Source organism: Elephas maximus, chromosome 4 (genome assembly GCF_024166365.1).
Source record: "Elephas maximus indicus isolate mEleMax1 chromosome 4, mEleMax1 primary haplotype, whole genome shotgun sequence".
NCBI lineage: Eukaryota > Metazoa > Chordata > Mammalia > Proboscidea > Elephantidae > Elephas > Elephas maximus.
Genome location: NC_064822.1, coordinates 55,931,352 through 55,947,115, shown reverse-complemented (window position 1 = coordinate 55,947,115; position 15,764 = coordinate 55,931,352). Strand labels below are relative to the sequence as shown.

The following is a 15,764-nucleotide window of genomic DNA, read 5'->3' as shown; positions in this document are numbered from 1 at the left end:
ACTGCCAAGCCAGTTCACCTGAGATTCTGGGTGTGTGTTCAGAGACATTAGGAAAAGTGCATGTCAGCTGTCCTCTCAGAGCAAGGAAGTGGATTTCACCCTCAATCTGAACAGAGGGGTTATAGGCTCTGAAGCACCTGCTTCTGCTTCAGTGTCTTATTCCTGGGAGACCTGCCTGGGACTCCCTTTCCGAAGGAGTTCCAGGCTCCGTTTTCATCCCACCCCTGTGTCTGAGGGAAGCTGGATGTCAACACCTAATTATAGCCCTACAGACACTTCCTTTCCTGATAAAATTCCCAAGTCATGGCCCAGCCCTTTGATGTACTGAAGGCTCTGTCATATCCAGACACAATTTGAGCAGGACGGTGTTTGTGTGCTTGACACCAAGGGGCTCCCTTGTGCTCACCCATGCCTTGTGTTCCTGGTTATAGTTAGCCAAGACCATTCTTCAGGTTTTTCTCCTCTACTCAAAGAGGGTAAATCTGACCAGGCCCACAGCCTGAGGGTTGGGAGCAGAGAGCTAACAGGTACTTGGCTACTCTAAGATGTACTGCTGTGAAACCCCTTTTTCATGGAAAGCTGTTTTTGAGTTTGGTTTTTGTTTTTCCTGAACTTCGGACTCCAGGAGGCGGACAGACCCAAAATTCTTTCCCAGGACAAGAAAAGCTCTGAGGCCCAATTCCCACTACCCCTTGTGGATTTCAATGGTGCTATTTTGCCTTCAAGATTGCCATACAAGCAGAAGTGAAAGGTCTCTTTGCAAGCATTGTCATGGCAAGATCCTTCCCTCCCCTTTTACCCGTTTCCTCTTCTATTCTCTCTTATGCTCGTGTGCTCCTGACTATAAACTCCAGTCCCTGGTGTACTTCCCTGCACCTACTTCCCTCTGGGTGCCTCTGCCTGGCCTGAAGGCCCAGTCTTGAGCCATGGCAGAGACAATGATGGCTGCCCAAGAAGGGCATTGAGAATCAGGGACAGTTGAAGGAACTGAGGATGTCGGGCCTTAAAAAGAAAAGGCTTGTAGCACCACAATAATTGCCTGAAGGATGCAAAGAACTGTCACATAGAAGAGAAAGGAGGTGGACCAATGAGTAGAAATTGCAGGAGATAAGTCACTTTCAGGAGGCAGTGGTAGTTCCATGGTAGAATTCTTGCCTTCCATGCAGAAGACCCAGATTTGGCTCTCAGCTCACACACTTTATGTGGAGCCACCACTCAGTGGATACTTGGGTGTTGCTACGATGCTGAACAGGTTTCAGCAGAGCTTCCAGACTAAGATGGATTAGGAAGAGAGGCCTGGCAATCTACTTCTGAAAGTCAGCCAATGAAAACCTTATGGAATGCAGTGCATGGGGTTGCCATCAGTCAGGGGCTGACTCAATGATGGAAACTAGCAACGAGTCACTTTTGATAGCTCAAGCTGTCCCACAGTGGGAAGAGGTATCTAGAGAGGGAGAGTTGCCTGTGGCTCACCAGAGGGGAATTCCTGCCCTTTTAACTTAGTCAGTCGGTGACCCTATGCTCCACTCCTTTGTCTTTCCTCAAGCTAGAAATGCCCCAGCAATAGGCTTGTCCTGAATCAAGACTTAGAACTTTTAGGAAGCAGGGACTGGGTGGTTGGCAGTCAGCAAGGATACTTTACAGTAGATATCTGAACCTGGCTTTTTCTGGTACCCTGAAAGTCACGGATGACTTTCAAATAAATTTTCCACTTTTCCAGCATCTGCTTGCACTTTCTCCAACATCCTCTCTTTCTCTCACCCTGTCTGGGTGCACATATATGCACATACACACACTCTCACACACATACACACGCCTTCTGAAGCACTGGTCTCATTAAAGAGTCTCCTGACAAAACAGGAGTCCAAAGTCAAAAGAGGAACTTGGCTCTCTGAGCCCCATTAAGTCCACTTATCCAAGGAATTCTTTTTCCCATATGAGGGATGGGGCCTCTGCTGGAGCTCAGCAGTGACCTTGGAAGATCCAAGCCAGGAGCAAGGAGAGATGAGACCCAGCACATTCTCTATATTAAAAGTGAGATGGCTTGGGAAGGCCGCCTGCCATCTGCAGGAACAGAAGGCTCTTTGGTCTACATGAACTATGGGAGCTGCCCAAGCCCAGGCTCTGGGGTCCCAGGTCCTCACTGAGAGACAGGGCAGCGAGCCCCTCCAGATGGCAGGCCTTTGGGAGAGATCTCAAATTTTATTCCCCTGCAACCTTTTATATAATCTACCCACTTTTAAAAAACCTTTGCAGAACACAGGTGCCTCAGTCCCCTGTGGCCCCCTGCTGCAAGAGATAAATGGAAAGAATTAGGTTGCTTGCGAGAGCTATTTTTGCCAATTTCCCTTGTGTTGCTTTTGAATTGCTGGGTGGATGCGCTGCCCTGGGCATGCTCTGATTCCAGAGAGATAAACTGGACCCCAGATGACCAGAGACCTCCTCCCAGCCTCTCAGTCATCAGCTCCAAATGTGTCCCTTCAGCGGACGCTTCGTGGCCCATGGCCTTTTCGGCCCTTAACCTAGAAATCCACTGGTCCTTCATTCAAGTCAGCAGAATTGGAAAGGCTGTTTGTTGAGCACCAACAGAGCACAGCTTGATACTGAGCTCCAACAGAGGGAATACAGTAATAGCCAAGTCATGGAACAATAGCCATCATCCATATGTCCCCTTGTTAGTTTTCAAAGGGCTTTCACGTTGTTTTTCTATAGGAGGCTCACAAAGGCAGAGAATAATATTCCCATTTTATAGATGAGGACTCTTGCCCTACACAGCAGAATCCAGAATTCAAATCCAACTTATCTGGCCCACAGTTCCATTCTCTATGGTGACCCCTAACACTTACATATGGAGTTTACTATCTGCAGGATAGTGTTCAAAGTATTTTACATTCAGTTGATACTTACAACCCTATAGAATAGATATTATAATAATTATCCCCATTTTTTAGATGAGGAAACTCAACTTCCCTCAGGAAGAATGCAGAATTCAAATACAAGTTATCTGGCCCTAAGTTCACTGGCCCCAGCTAATGCTAATAGGTGCTTACTATCTGCTTACAACCCACTAAGGTAGATAGTATTATCCCCACTTTTCAGATGAGGAAACTGAGGCATAGAGAAGTTAAAGTAACTTGCCCCGAGCCACACAAAATACGGATAGAGTTGGGATTCAAACCCAGGTAGTCTGGCTCCAGAATCTGTGTCTTTAACTATTGCACCACATGGCCCCTCTGAACACACAGCTCTTGCCCTAAAAAGCATGCAGTCTAGAAGCAAGACAAGAGAATTGAGTCCAGAATGTTCAGCACAGATCATAAGCACTATTTAAGGCCAGGAGTTGGAGGGATGCTAGTTGCCAGAGCCATTGGTAGAATTTTTCACTGGGTGACCAACCGTTCCAGTTTGCCTGAGAGGAGGGTTTCAGACATCGCAGGATTTTCAGTGCTAAAACCGGCAAAGTCCTGGGCAAAGTGGGGCAGGTGGTCACCTACTGGGCGTGCCCCACCTTCCCCCAGATACCTAGTGTCTTAAGCTAACCCAGAGGATAAATGAAATTTGGAGAAGTTGAGGAGTTTGTGTACCAGGAAACCCAGTATGGGTGGCATCAGCCACAGGCCCTTCTGGCTGGAGCTGAAAGATATGATGAGGACCAGTGAAAAACTAGAGATGGACAGTGGGGCCTAATTTGAAAGGATTTTGAATATATGGTTGGAGAGTCTCCTGTGGTCTGGTAGGTGGAAGGAGCCGCTGTACACCCTAAGCTGGGGGTTCTTTGATGGGTACACAAACAGTTGCAGAATCCGTTTCTTGGCACCACGGCACCTTATTTCGTGCTGCCTCTGCCCCCTCCTCCCCAGTTTTCTGTCACCTCACTGCACTTAGACTGAGCCCTACAGAAATCAAGAGTTCTTGAAGCCTGCCCAAGGGATGCTGTGGGACGAAGGGGTACAAGGAGGGGGGTCTCTGGAGCTTAGGCTCAGGCCAGTCATGCTCATGTTTCTCTGTGCCTCCCCACAGATGACAGCCTATGGGGCTTTCCTCCACAAGGGCTCTTTCTGCCGGAACTACTTCAACATCTTAGACCTGCTGGTGGTCAGCGTATCCCTCATCTCCTTTGGCATCCAGTGAGTACGAGTTCCCTCAGCCCAAGATGGGGGCATGCCGCTATGAATGTGTGTCAGAGACAGCAACCAAGTTCTGGGGGCCTTCTGAAGAGTCACCACAGTGTGACTGTGATGTGAATGGGGCCTCTAAAATTGTACAGCATGGTGACTTTGATTCCTGTGTCCATGTCCTCAATAGTGGGACACATAGGGGTGTGTTGATCTAGCAGCTTTTGCCATGACTGTCAGGACCACACCAGTTACAAAGACAGGATTGTCTCCAGTACCAACCCACCTCCGTCACCAGGTGACCAGTGCCGTTGTCTGCCCTTCATCTACCAAGAGCCATTGCCACAACCCATCCTGATTTTCTGTTCCATCCTCCCTCTCTTTCTCCCCAGGCAAAGCACCTGATGGTTTGTGTGTGTGCATGTGTGTGTGCGTGTGTGTGTGTGTGTGTAGGGACAGAGCGTTTGTGAGCATCCACACAAGTGTGGGAGAAGGCTAGGAAGCACTGGCTGCTTGTGGAACTGGCTTGCACAGTAGAGTCACCTGGATAACTTTAAAAAAGACATTTGCCAGAATCCCACTCCCGGATTTTTTTTTTTTTTTAATTGGCCTGGAGTACAGCCTGAGCTTTAGGATTTTTCCAAGCTCTCCAGGTAATTCCACTGTCCAGCCAAGGTTGTGAACCTTTCTCGGGTTTAAATTGATCTGATTACGAGTTGCTACCAAGTTCCAGCAACTGATAGTGATAATCCTGTACTTAAACTTCCAAAGCACTTTCACGGGCACATCCTTACATATGTGGTCCTTACGAAAAACCTATGAGGGAGCCAGGGCAAGTGTTGTTATCACCATTTTATAGATGGGAAAATTGAGTTTGGGGACATTATAAGACTTGTCCAAGGTCATACCAATAACAGAAAAAAGCTTAAGACCCAGGGGTCATGGATTTCCCTTCCCAAGGGTTATTTTTATGGTGAGCTAAGGTGGGGTGCACATAGGGGCTTTAGGAATCAGTCTCTTTTCTGTGGTCATCAATTATATTACCCAAGACTTTCTGTCTGGAAGCCTACAGGTCTAGATTCTAATCCCAGCACTGCTAATAAATCACTATTCAACCTTGAGCCAAGAGTCCCCCCTCTTTAGTCTGTGCCTTCCCCCATCTGACCTTTAAATCCCTTCCAATTGTGGCTCAATGCAAGCTGACTCCCTCCCTGAGATCCTTTGGGATAGGATGCAGTGGTAGATAAGAGTGCCCTTTGAATCTTTTGGGATAAAAGGACCATTAACCAAAGAAATCAGATCTTTCTCTCTCTTGAGCACACCATCCTGGCCACATGAAGAATGAAATCTGCACTTGCTGATGTGTCATACATTTTTTAGGTCCCAAGGTAGACATAAGGCTCTCCAAAACCTTGAGAGGGTATCTCAGTCAGAGATAGTGTGTGAAGGTTGGGATAAACTTCAGAGTTACTCACAAACCTGGCGTGGCTAGAATGCCCCCCTCCCTGACCCTGAAGGTGAACAGATAACTCCAGAAATGATCCCAGCATCTTGCCAAGGGGGCTGTGGGTAACATGCCCCCTGGTGCCTCCTTCCCAATAGGGAGAAGCAATGGCCTAAAGCTCCCCAAAATTCTGACTTGGTCCTGGCATCTCAGCTGTGTGGAACCTGCTATGTACAGACCATTCCTCCATAGGGTTTTTAATGGCTGATTTTTTGGAAGTATGATTACCAGGCCTTTGGGTAGACTCAAACCTCCAACCTTTCTGTTAGCAACCAAGGGCACTAACCGTTTATACCATGCAGGGACTCCATAATAATAAAAGCTACTGTTTATTGGGTTCATGATACGTGCCAAGCATATTGTTAGTTGGTTCTCATACATTTCTCATTTAATCCTTACAACAACCTTACGAGGCGATGACTGCCCCCATTTTACAGATGAAGAAACTAAGGCTGAGAAAAGCTAGAAAGTTTCTCCTTAGTGACTTGGCTAGGAAATGGCAACACTGGGGTTCGAATTCAGGTTTGCCTTGCTCTAAGTCTCCTTGACACCATAGATATCCCCTGAGCAGCTCATTATATCGCCAATAACTCATGGAGAGTTATTAATAACTCATGTCGTCACCACCCCCAGCACCCGCCACCTGCCAGTCACAAGACCTGGAGTTCCCCATCAGTATATTATTCTTTACGTTCAATGATGCCTTCACTCGGCATAATAATAAAAATTGTTTTTCATATTATTTACTCACCCACAGGAAAGTCCCAGGGTCGCAGGCAAGCTCTGAGTTCTTAGAGGGAGGGGGTGGGGGTAGATAATGGTTCTAGGATGAAAAAGCCCTGAGCAGACTTTACGGTTTCTCAAGTTTGCCTTGGAATAGCCCTGTCAGGAATCCCCGTCACCACACTCCTTCCTGCTCCACTAAAAACAGGAGAGGCTAAGACCCTGCCCTGTTTCTCTCTCTCAGGTCCAGTGCAATCAACGTTGTGAAGATCCTGAGAGTTCTGCGGGTACTCAGGCCCCTGAGGGCCATCAACAGGGCCAAGGGGCTAAAGGTGAGAGACAGGTGGGCCTGGGCCTGAGCCTAGGCAGGGGCCACCTGCAGGACCAACAAACATCAGCGGGTCAGTTGGTTGGTGGAAACTCAGTAGAGGTGAGGGGTGGGCTGGAGGGAGGAGACAGTGGTCAGGCTGCCATGTTGGAGCCTGAACTCTGCCTGCCTGCACCTCTGGTCCCACTTAAGGCCTGGTTCCAAGCAGAACAGAATAATGACAGAGGCGGCAGCCATTTAGAACCTGAGCCCCGAGTAAAACACTTGCAAAGGGGAGACCCTCACACAAACCTAGTGCCCCACATTGAACAGAGGAACTATTCCTATATCCCTACTGCAAAAATGGAAACTTAGCAGGGCTCTTTATCCCTGATGTCACCTTGAGCCCAGTGGGGGACTTCGAGTTCCTTTGGTTTCCATCAATCACTCAACATGTGACTCTGGGAACCTTACTTTGCCTTTTTTGAGCCTGATTTCCCCCACTTATGGCAAAGGGGGCACCTCCCCCAGAGAGGCTCATGGCTTGAGCAGAGGAGACTGAGGCTGCAGGCACCTCCTGAAGCCATGTCCCCTGACCTTGACCCTCTTCCCACTGCAGCACGTGGTTCAGTGTGTGTTTGTTGCCATCCGGACCATCGGGAACATTGTGATTGTCACCACGCTCCTGCAGTTCATGTTCGCCTGCATCGGGGTCCAGCTCTTCAAGGTAAGTTCATGGCCCTGATTTGTGGTCCTGCTTCCTTCCCCTCCCATCAGTACCCCCAGGGGAGGTATCTTGGTTTCCTAGGGCTGCCATAACAAAATACCGCAAAGTGGGTGGCTTTCTTGTTGTTGTTTTTGTTGTTGTTAGGTGCCATCGAGTCGGCTCTGACTCATAGCGACCCTATGTACAACAAAACACTGCCAGGTCCTGCACCATCCTCACAATCATTGCTATGTTTGTGTCCATTGTTGCAGCCACTGTATCAATCTCATCTGTCAGTTTATCACGTACTGTGGTGACTTGTGTGTTGCTGTGATGCTGGAAGCTATGCTACTGGTGTTTCAAATGCCAGCAGGGTCACCCACGGTGGACAGGTTTCAGCAGGGCTTTCAGACTGAGGCAGACTAGAAAGAAGGACCCAGCAGTCTACTTCTGAGAAAAAATAGCCAGTGAAACCCTTACGAACAGCAATGCAGCATTGCCTGATACAGAGCTGGAAGATGAGCCCCCAGGTTGGAAGGCACTCAGACCAGGGAAGAGCTGCCTCCTCAAAGCAGAGTCAACCTTAACAACATGGATGGAGCCAAGCTTTCGGGACCTTCATTTGCTGATGTGGCACAACTTCAAAATGAGAAGAAACTGCTGCAAACATCCATTAATAACTGGAATGTGGAACACATGAAGTATGAATCTAGGAAAATTGGAAGTCGTCAAAAATGAAATGGAATGCATAAGGATCAATATCCTAGGCATTAGTGAGCTGAAATGGACTGGTGTTGGCCATTTTGAATCAGACAATCATACGGTCTACTATGCCAGAAATGACAAATTGAAGAGGAATAATGTCGCATTCATCATCAAAAAGAACATTTCATGATCTATCCTGAAGTAGTATGCTGTCAGTGACAGGATAATACCCATACGCCTACAAGGAAGACCAGTTAATACGGCTAGTACTCAAATTCCTGCACCAACCACTAATGCCAAGGAGGAAGAAATTGAAGATTTTCACCTACTTCTGCAGTCTGAAATTAATCAAACATGCAGTCAAGATGCATTGATAATTACTGGGTGGCCTTAAAGAACAAGAATTTATTGTCTCACAGTTCTAGGGGCTAGAAGTCCAAATCAGGGTATCAGTCATGTCAATTCCTTCTGGGGATTTTCAGAGAGGAACTATTTCATGCCTCTCTCCTAGTTTTGGGAGCTGCGGGCAATCCTCGGTGTTCCTTTGCTCCTTATTGATGCATCTGGCTCTGTCATTACATGGCATCTGTCTTCCCCCTGCATGTGTCTCTGTCTCCATGTCTGGCCTTCTTTTCTATAAAATGCCATTCAGAAGGAATTAGGATTAGGATTCGCCCTACTCCGATATGACTTCATTAACTTTACTGACAATATCCACAAAGAAAAACCCTATTTCTCTAAACAAGGTCACATTCATTAGTGAGGGGTTAGGACTTCAGCATACCTGCTTGGGGGACACAATTCATAATAGAAAGGAACTGGAGATACAACAAAAAAAAGGAGAGCTGCCTCCAACCACAGCCCTACACTCAGCATCCCAAACACAGGAGGGAATACCCTGGAAGAAGGCATTGCTCCACCAGGCCAAAGGCACCTCCTCTTCTCAGCTTTGCCTGTCCTTTTGGTCCCTGCCCTTCCTTCTAGCAAGAAAGGGAGAGAGGCTTCCATGCTTGGAATCCTTCAAGTCAGTCACCTACCTAAAATCTACAGCAATTCCCTGTTATCAACGGCATAAACTCCCCCCTTCTCCACCTATCTTTTGAGACCCTGCATCTGTCCAGGTTATCTCCCACTCCTTCCTGGCCAGGCCCTCAGCTACAATGCAGCCACTGTCTTCCTTGATTTCTGCTGTTTTTGCCGTATCTTTTTAATTCTGCTGTTCTTCCGCCTCACCTCTCTCCATGTAACCTTCCACAGACTTCCTGCCCACATAATCCGTCCCTCCAAGCCAGCTCCTCTTACACCCTCCTCACAAGACCTTCCTAGAGATGCCAGCTGTCTTGCATTGGTGTTCCCTTTTTTTTTAATCCTAACAGTACTTGCAGCACTGAGTGTCTTCATTCATTGACTGCTTTATATATGTGAGTCATGTCTTCCTCAACTAGATTCTATGTTTCTTAAGCTTTTTATCCCACAATCCCAAGAACATTGCTGGGCTATATAGATGCTCACTAATCCATGGTTTTTGTTTTTTGTTTTTGTTTTGAATTGATTCGTTGATTAACGAATAACTCCAATCATTTTGTTCTGTCTTCCAGGGAAAGCTCTACACCTGTTCAGATAGTTCCAAGCAGACCGAGGCAGAATGCAAGTGAGTACAGGCCAGAGGGCAGCCAGCACCAAGACTAATTAACTTTGGGAGGCCGGTGACTTGGCATGAGAGGAGGGGCTGCCCATTCTTTCTCAAACAGCAGAGGCTGCTGGACTTTTACCCATATGCAATCTGGTCTCTACTCTATGACATGACATACAACATTTTCTGTTCCTAAAGGGTCTATCCACAAAGCTCTTCCCAATGGCTAGAACTGTGGGGTTTAAACCTAGCCAGTCCCATCCCACCCAGCATGCTGGGAGTCATTGTTGGGCCAAGTGTGAGGAGAGATGGGAGACCTCAAAATGAACTCTTTCTCTCCTCTCTCAGGGGTAACTACATCACGTACAAGGATGGGGAGGTTGACCACCCTATCATCCAGCCCCGCAGCTGGGAGAACAGCAAGTTTGACTTTGACAATGTTCTGGCGGCTATGATGGCCCTCTTCACAGTTTCCACTTTTGAAGGGTGGCCAGAGTGAGTATGCAAACCAAGGCCTTACCCAACCTGATATTAGAGAGCCAAGTCATTGGCCTCCCACCCATTTCCCAAGTTGTGTTAACGTCCCTCACCCCTTCCCAGAGGTCATGCCTATGTCCTCCCCAGGCACTGAGGGTGTGTTTCTAGAACAACCCGTAGTTCATGGTCACTGTTGAAACATCTTCTTGTTTCTCTAGAAGATGTCAGCATTTCAGAAACTCCAAGCAAAACTGAGCTTCTTTTAGCTCTCCTTCTCACCTCTGTGTAAGCCATAATAATAGGGGTCTCTGTCATTACCTATATGGCATCTGGGGGTGGGTGTGGGGAGAGTTTCCCCAGGTGTGGGCCCTTTGATCACCACAGGGTTCAAGATTACCCTCCCAATATGCACTCAGTGTGGATAAAGATGACTGAGGTGTCTCAGTTTTATTAGACTCTGTCCCAGTCTCCTTAAAGAGAGCCTTGTCTGTATGGGGAGTGAAAAGTGAGGAAGGGATGAAAACCTGTGTCTAAGTTCCTCTGCAGAAGCAATGCTTTCCCACCAAAAAACCAGCCTGGTCTGGGTCACCTCTACCAGGCAGCTTGTCCATCAGATGCCCATTATATTTTTGTATAGATTCCTGCTTACCCTCAGTATTTGTCCCAGTGAAATTATAATCCAAAAATTCAGAAAACTCTGCATATTTCTAAGTCAACAACAGTGCGTGGATCTTAGATGAGAGCCATCACTATGTGGTGAAATATAGATGACAGCTAAAGAACAACTAAGCACTATGGAGAGTTGCCAAGGAAGGGGAGGAAGTAATCTCTGCCTAAGGAGAACAGCAAGCGTCATGGGGCACATTGCCCTGCTTAAACGAGTAACACACATGTGTAAGCTGCCTAACTACAAAACGAAACCATTGGTGATGGCCTGAATGAACATGGGTCATGGAAGTGCTTTTATCTAAATTGATATTTGCTCTCAGATAGATTCATTTTATGTGCAGTCTAACCTCCTCTGAGTTCATGCCAGTTTGCAAAGCTGTTTCAATATTTATCAATATTATTAATATTTGAAGTCAATGTCCATGACTCATGTTACATATATCAGCTATCCTGCAAGGTAGGAAAGTCAGGAGTTACTGTCTCCATTTTCCAGATGAAGAATCTAAGACTCAAAGAGGTTAAGTGATTGGCTCAAGGTCACATGGCCAGTAAGTAGCAGAGCTGGGACTTGAACCCAGATCTTCTGATTCCCAGCCTAGAGCTGTCTCCAGCACCCCTGATTCCAGGAACCCCTAGGAGCAGCAATGCCATCATTCCACAGAGGTGTCACTGCTTCTCCAGTTCCCTCTGTGGGGCCTGTCTCCTCCTCCAGGCTGCTGTACCGCTCCATCGACTCCCACACGGAAGACAAGGGCCCCATCTACAACTACCGCGTGGAGATCTCTATCTTTTTCATCATCTACATCATCATCATTGCCTTCTTCATGATGAACATCTTCGTGGGTTTCGTCATCGTCACCTTCCAGGAGCAGGGGGAGCAGGAGTACAAGAACTGTGAGCTGGACAAGAACCAGGTAGCTTCCTAGGAAGGAGAGGGGCAAGGAGGTGAGGAGGGAAGCAGGGCCCACATAAGGAATGACAGCAGTCGGCAACTGCAGCCCACCTAAAGGAGAGGCTATAGTCAGAGGAGAGGTCAGTGCAGATACTAAGATCATCTATCCAATCCTCAACGAGCAGAGGGCTCTCTATCTTCTTGAGTAGCCTGTGCAAAAGAAATGCAAACCCCTGAAATTCCCGGATTTGGCAAATGTATTCATCCAACAAGTACTGGTTAAGCACTACTTAAGGAGACCCTGGTGGCTCAGTGGTTAAGTTTTCAGCTACTAACCAGAAGGTCGGCAGTTTGAATCTACCATCCACTCCTTGGAAACACTATGGGGCAGTTCTACTCTGTCCTATAGGGTCGCTATGAGTCAGAATCTACTAGACAGCAACGGGTGTGACAGGGTCTGTTAAAAAAAAAGAATCTTATGCCCTCTGTAGAAGTTGAGATGTTAGAAGGTGCCTGGGTATATTGGCACAACTGATGAAGAAGAAAGAAACTAGAACCAAGGGAGTGTAGAGCTTTTGGGATGGGGGAAAAGATCAGCTTTAGAAAACCACATTTAAATGGTTTCTTATGGTAAACACACAGGGCTATGCATGAGGTGGGGACAGAAACAAGATTTAAGTAGGGCAATATGGTAATGTTCTGTTAGGCTATGAAATCCCAGGTTCTCAGAAAAAGAGCTGGGAACTCCCATCAGTGAAAAACGAAGCTGTTAGGTGGGTGTAGAGTGTGGTCACTGAGGCCAGCTAGGTTCCCAATGGCAAGACTCCATGGAGACATATATCCTTGTCTTGAGTGACCTGAGGACTGCTAATGGGAAGGAGCATGACACAAAATTCACCTCCACCCCATCTAGGCTGGTTGAACCCCTCATGGGTTTTGATGTCAGAATCTTAGGTGTACACTCATCATCCTGGCTGCTGTGTCGACTTTGCGTTGGAAGTAAGGCAGGAAGCAGGAAACAGAAACGATGTAATAGTGTAGATGAGAGACAAGTAGACCCTGCATCGGGTCTGTAGTATTAGAGATGGAAAAGAGTGGAAGGAGGTAAAATCAATAAGGCTTAGAGATGGACCTGGAGGCTGAGGGTAAGAGAAGAGGCTAGAGTGACTCCCACATCTCCCTCATTTGGTACAGAGAAATGAACTGGGTCTGTGCTAGAGTCTCAAGAATCTAGTCAACCTAAGAGCTTATGCCCTATCAAAGAGTTGTGCCTTCTGACAAGGAAAACAGAAAGAACAGACGGGTTTTTCTTTTTTCCTCATGGGCTGATTTAGGACAGGAAAGAAAAATTGAGAGAAGTGTCCCAAAGAGTCTGTGGCATTAGATATAATCAATGAGAAAACCAACTATCAGTCCATCAGTAAGTATTTATCAAATGCTGCCTAAGTACTAAGCACTATGTCAGGCATTAGTGGGTTGGAAGAAAAAGAGACACATGTAGACCTTGCCTACAGTCTAGATAAGGAGACTTGACTAGAAGGGATTCTGTCTTTGATTAAGGGAGTGATGGAAAATCACATATTTTTCTAAATAACATCTCAAACCTGTCAGTGAGCTAGAGCAGTAGATTATTTCTCTGACTTCCTGAGACCCCTATTCCCAGGGTGTGTAGTTTCATCTACATCCCACCCTCCTCTTTCATTCCCCCCTCAACATCACCCAGGTCACTAACCCCGCTCTCTTCCCATTCTCACCCCTCCCACTGCCTCCCTCCAGCGACAGTGCGTAGAGTACGCCCTCAAGGCCCGGCCCCTGCGGAGATACATCCCCAAGAACCAGCACCAGTACAAAGTGTGGTACGTGGTGAACTCCACCTACTTTGAGTACCTGATGTTCGTCCTCATCCTGCTCAACACCATCTGCTTGGCCATGCAGGTCAGTCCAAGGGAGAGCTCAGATCCAAAGATGCTTCCACGGGGAGAGTGCTATGGGAGGATATGAAGTGTAACCAGTGCATGATCCACTCTGGTTTGTCTTCTCCCTGGCAGCCAAGGGAGGCAGAAAGAGCAGAAGAGATGGCTCTTTCTCCCTATTGGAGAAAGACAAGTGTCCCTTCTCAAGGATGAGCTCCTCTCTGGGACCTTTGGAAGGATCTATAGGATCCTGGGTTGATAAAACAGAGAGAGGAAAGGAATGGAGAACAGAGAGAGTGAGCTTTATTGTGTGCATTATTGTCAGGAAGGCATGGGGTATGGCGATTGTTTATCTATCTACCTGTCTTCAGGGAGGCCACCTTGTGCAAGAGCTCTCTTTAGTGTCAGGAGTGTCCATAAAGTTGTACCAACCAGTCAAAGAAGGAACACAAAACTCTGCCAACCTTCATTTTCAAAGACGTCAAAGAAAGAAACAATTTGTAGGATCCTGAGTCCACCTGACTGCCCATAAGAGGTAGAGCCCCTGCCAGGGGTTTGTTTGAAGGAAGATCTCTGTTTGAGATTAGGGCCTCTGAGAAGGCTGGACAGAAAGTAGAAGGTGGAGAGAGTCAGTGTATCCCTGCCTCAATTTAATGGTTTCTCTCTTCCCCACTCCTTGGGGATCTGCCCCTCCCATCAGCACTACGGTCAGAGCTGCCTGTTCAAAATCGCCATGAACATCCTCAACATGCTCTTCACTGGCCTCTTCACCGTGGAGATGATCCTGAAGCTCATTGCCTTCAAACCCAAGGTAGGCCTCTGAGAAAGGGCATTAGATTGAAGGTGCTGGAGGATGGAGATGAAGGGGAGGCAAGAGTGAAAATATTAAAGGAAGGAGAGTAAAGGGCAGAAATAATCAGTGAAAGGACCTCAACCTGTCAAGAGTTGTAGAACCAGGCCAACTGCTTGAAACAATATCTCAACTCAGGGCCTGGACCATAGCTGGGATGCACAGGAAGCGGATTCCTCCCTGAGCTGAGCCCCTCCTTCTAGGAGAGACAGATGATGGTCCATCTCCTCCCGCTTCCTGCTCTGTCTCTGGCCCATCCCACAGTACATAATCTAGAGAAACTCTGCCCACAGACTGGCAAACCAAACCTCTCCAGGCCCAACCCCCCAGACCCACTCTGGCCTCTGCAGTACACTCCCCCATCTCATCAGCTGCAAAGACCAACCTCATGTAAAAAATTCAGCTGAGGCTGAATTTGCTTAGGTTTCAGTGTTCTGGATTCAGAGGCTACATCACTGCTCCCTTGCGCCCTCCAGGGCAGGAAGAGCAGTTACCTGTAAATTTCTATGCTTTGCTCCTTGTAAGTAGCTTCTAGAAAAAAAAAAAGTTGGGAAAGAAGATCAGAACCATTGGCTGAATGAGACAGGGTAGGGAAGGTTGGATTACCTGTCAATTTGGATTATCTGTGCCCTCCCCAACCAGCCCCACCCTGTAGTCCTGGGTAATGGAGCAGCAGACTGGTTTGATCAGCACCTTCCATCTCTGGGCTCCATAGACAGGTCAGGATCACTGGCATCCATTGGTCTGGGATTCAGAACATGGAACACCACTTCTGAAGGAGGGTTTAACAGCGTGCATTGTCTCCCCTGGCTACTATAATACTTTTTGGGGGAAGATGGGAAAGTAAGGGTTGGTTCGAGGAGAACTGTGCAGTTACAGACTTGAGAAAATCTATCCAGGTTTCAGAAACTTCTGTTTCCCTCCTTTACTAGTAGTATTTGCTGGCAGGAGAAAGGGAGAGTTGCTTCTTGGCTATTGAATCCATGTTAATTGACAAGCATATCCATCTCCTTCTTTGAATTAATATTCAACTAAGATTTCTTGATAACCTGTCATGTGCTATATATATATGTCATTGCATTTAATCCTAAAACACTCCATAAAATAAGTATTCACATCCCCATTTTAGAGATGAGAGATGTGAGGCTCAGAGCAATTAAGTAAAAAAAAAAAAAAAATTTTTTTTTTTTAAGTACCCCATATTAATTATACCACTACTAAGTGGCAGAACAGGGATTAAAACCTAGCACTACTGAGTTTATAGCTGATC

The 15,764-nt window shown here is 47.0% G+C and overlaps 1 protein-coding gene across 12 annotated transcripts in view; it reads left to right on the top strand.

Moving 5' to 3' along the window:
- CACNA1C (calcium voltage-gated channel subunit alpha1 C) overlaps positions 1 to 15,764 on the top strand; it is an 896,734-nt gene that overhangs the window by 774,567 nt on the left and 106,403 nt on the right. For all 12 annotated transcript variants that reach the window (XM_049885094.1, XM_049885093.1, XM_049885097.1 and 9 more), the window contains 8 exons: positions 4,021 to 4,127; positions 6,587 to 6,674; positions 7,269 to 7,376; positions 9,659 to 9,711; positions 10,042 to 10,188; positions 11,552 to 11,753; positions 13,508 to 13,666; positions 14,345 to 14,455. In XM_049885094.1, the coding sequence (XP_049741051.1) occupies positions 4,021 to 4,127; positions 6,587 to 6,674; positions 7,269 to 7,376; positions 9,659 to 9,711; positions 10,042 to 10,188; positions 11,552 to 11,753; positions 13,508 to 13,666; positions 14,345 to 14,455 (975 nt within the window). The remainder of the gene's footprint in view (positions 1 to 4,020; positions 4,128 to 6,586; positions 6,675 to 7,268; positions 7,377 to 9,658; positions 9,712 to 10,041; positions 10,189 to 11,551; positions 11,754 to 13,507; positions 13,667 to 14,344; positions 14,456 to 15,764) is intronic.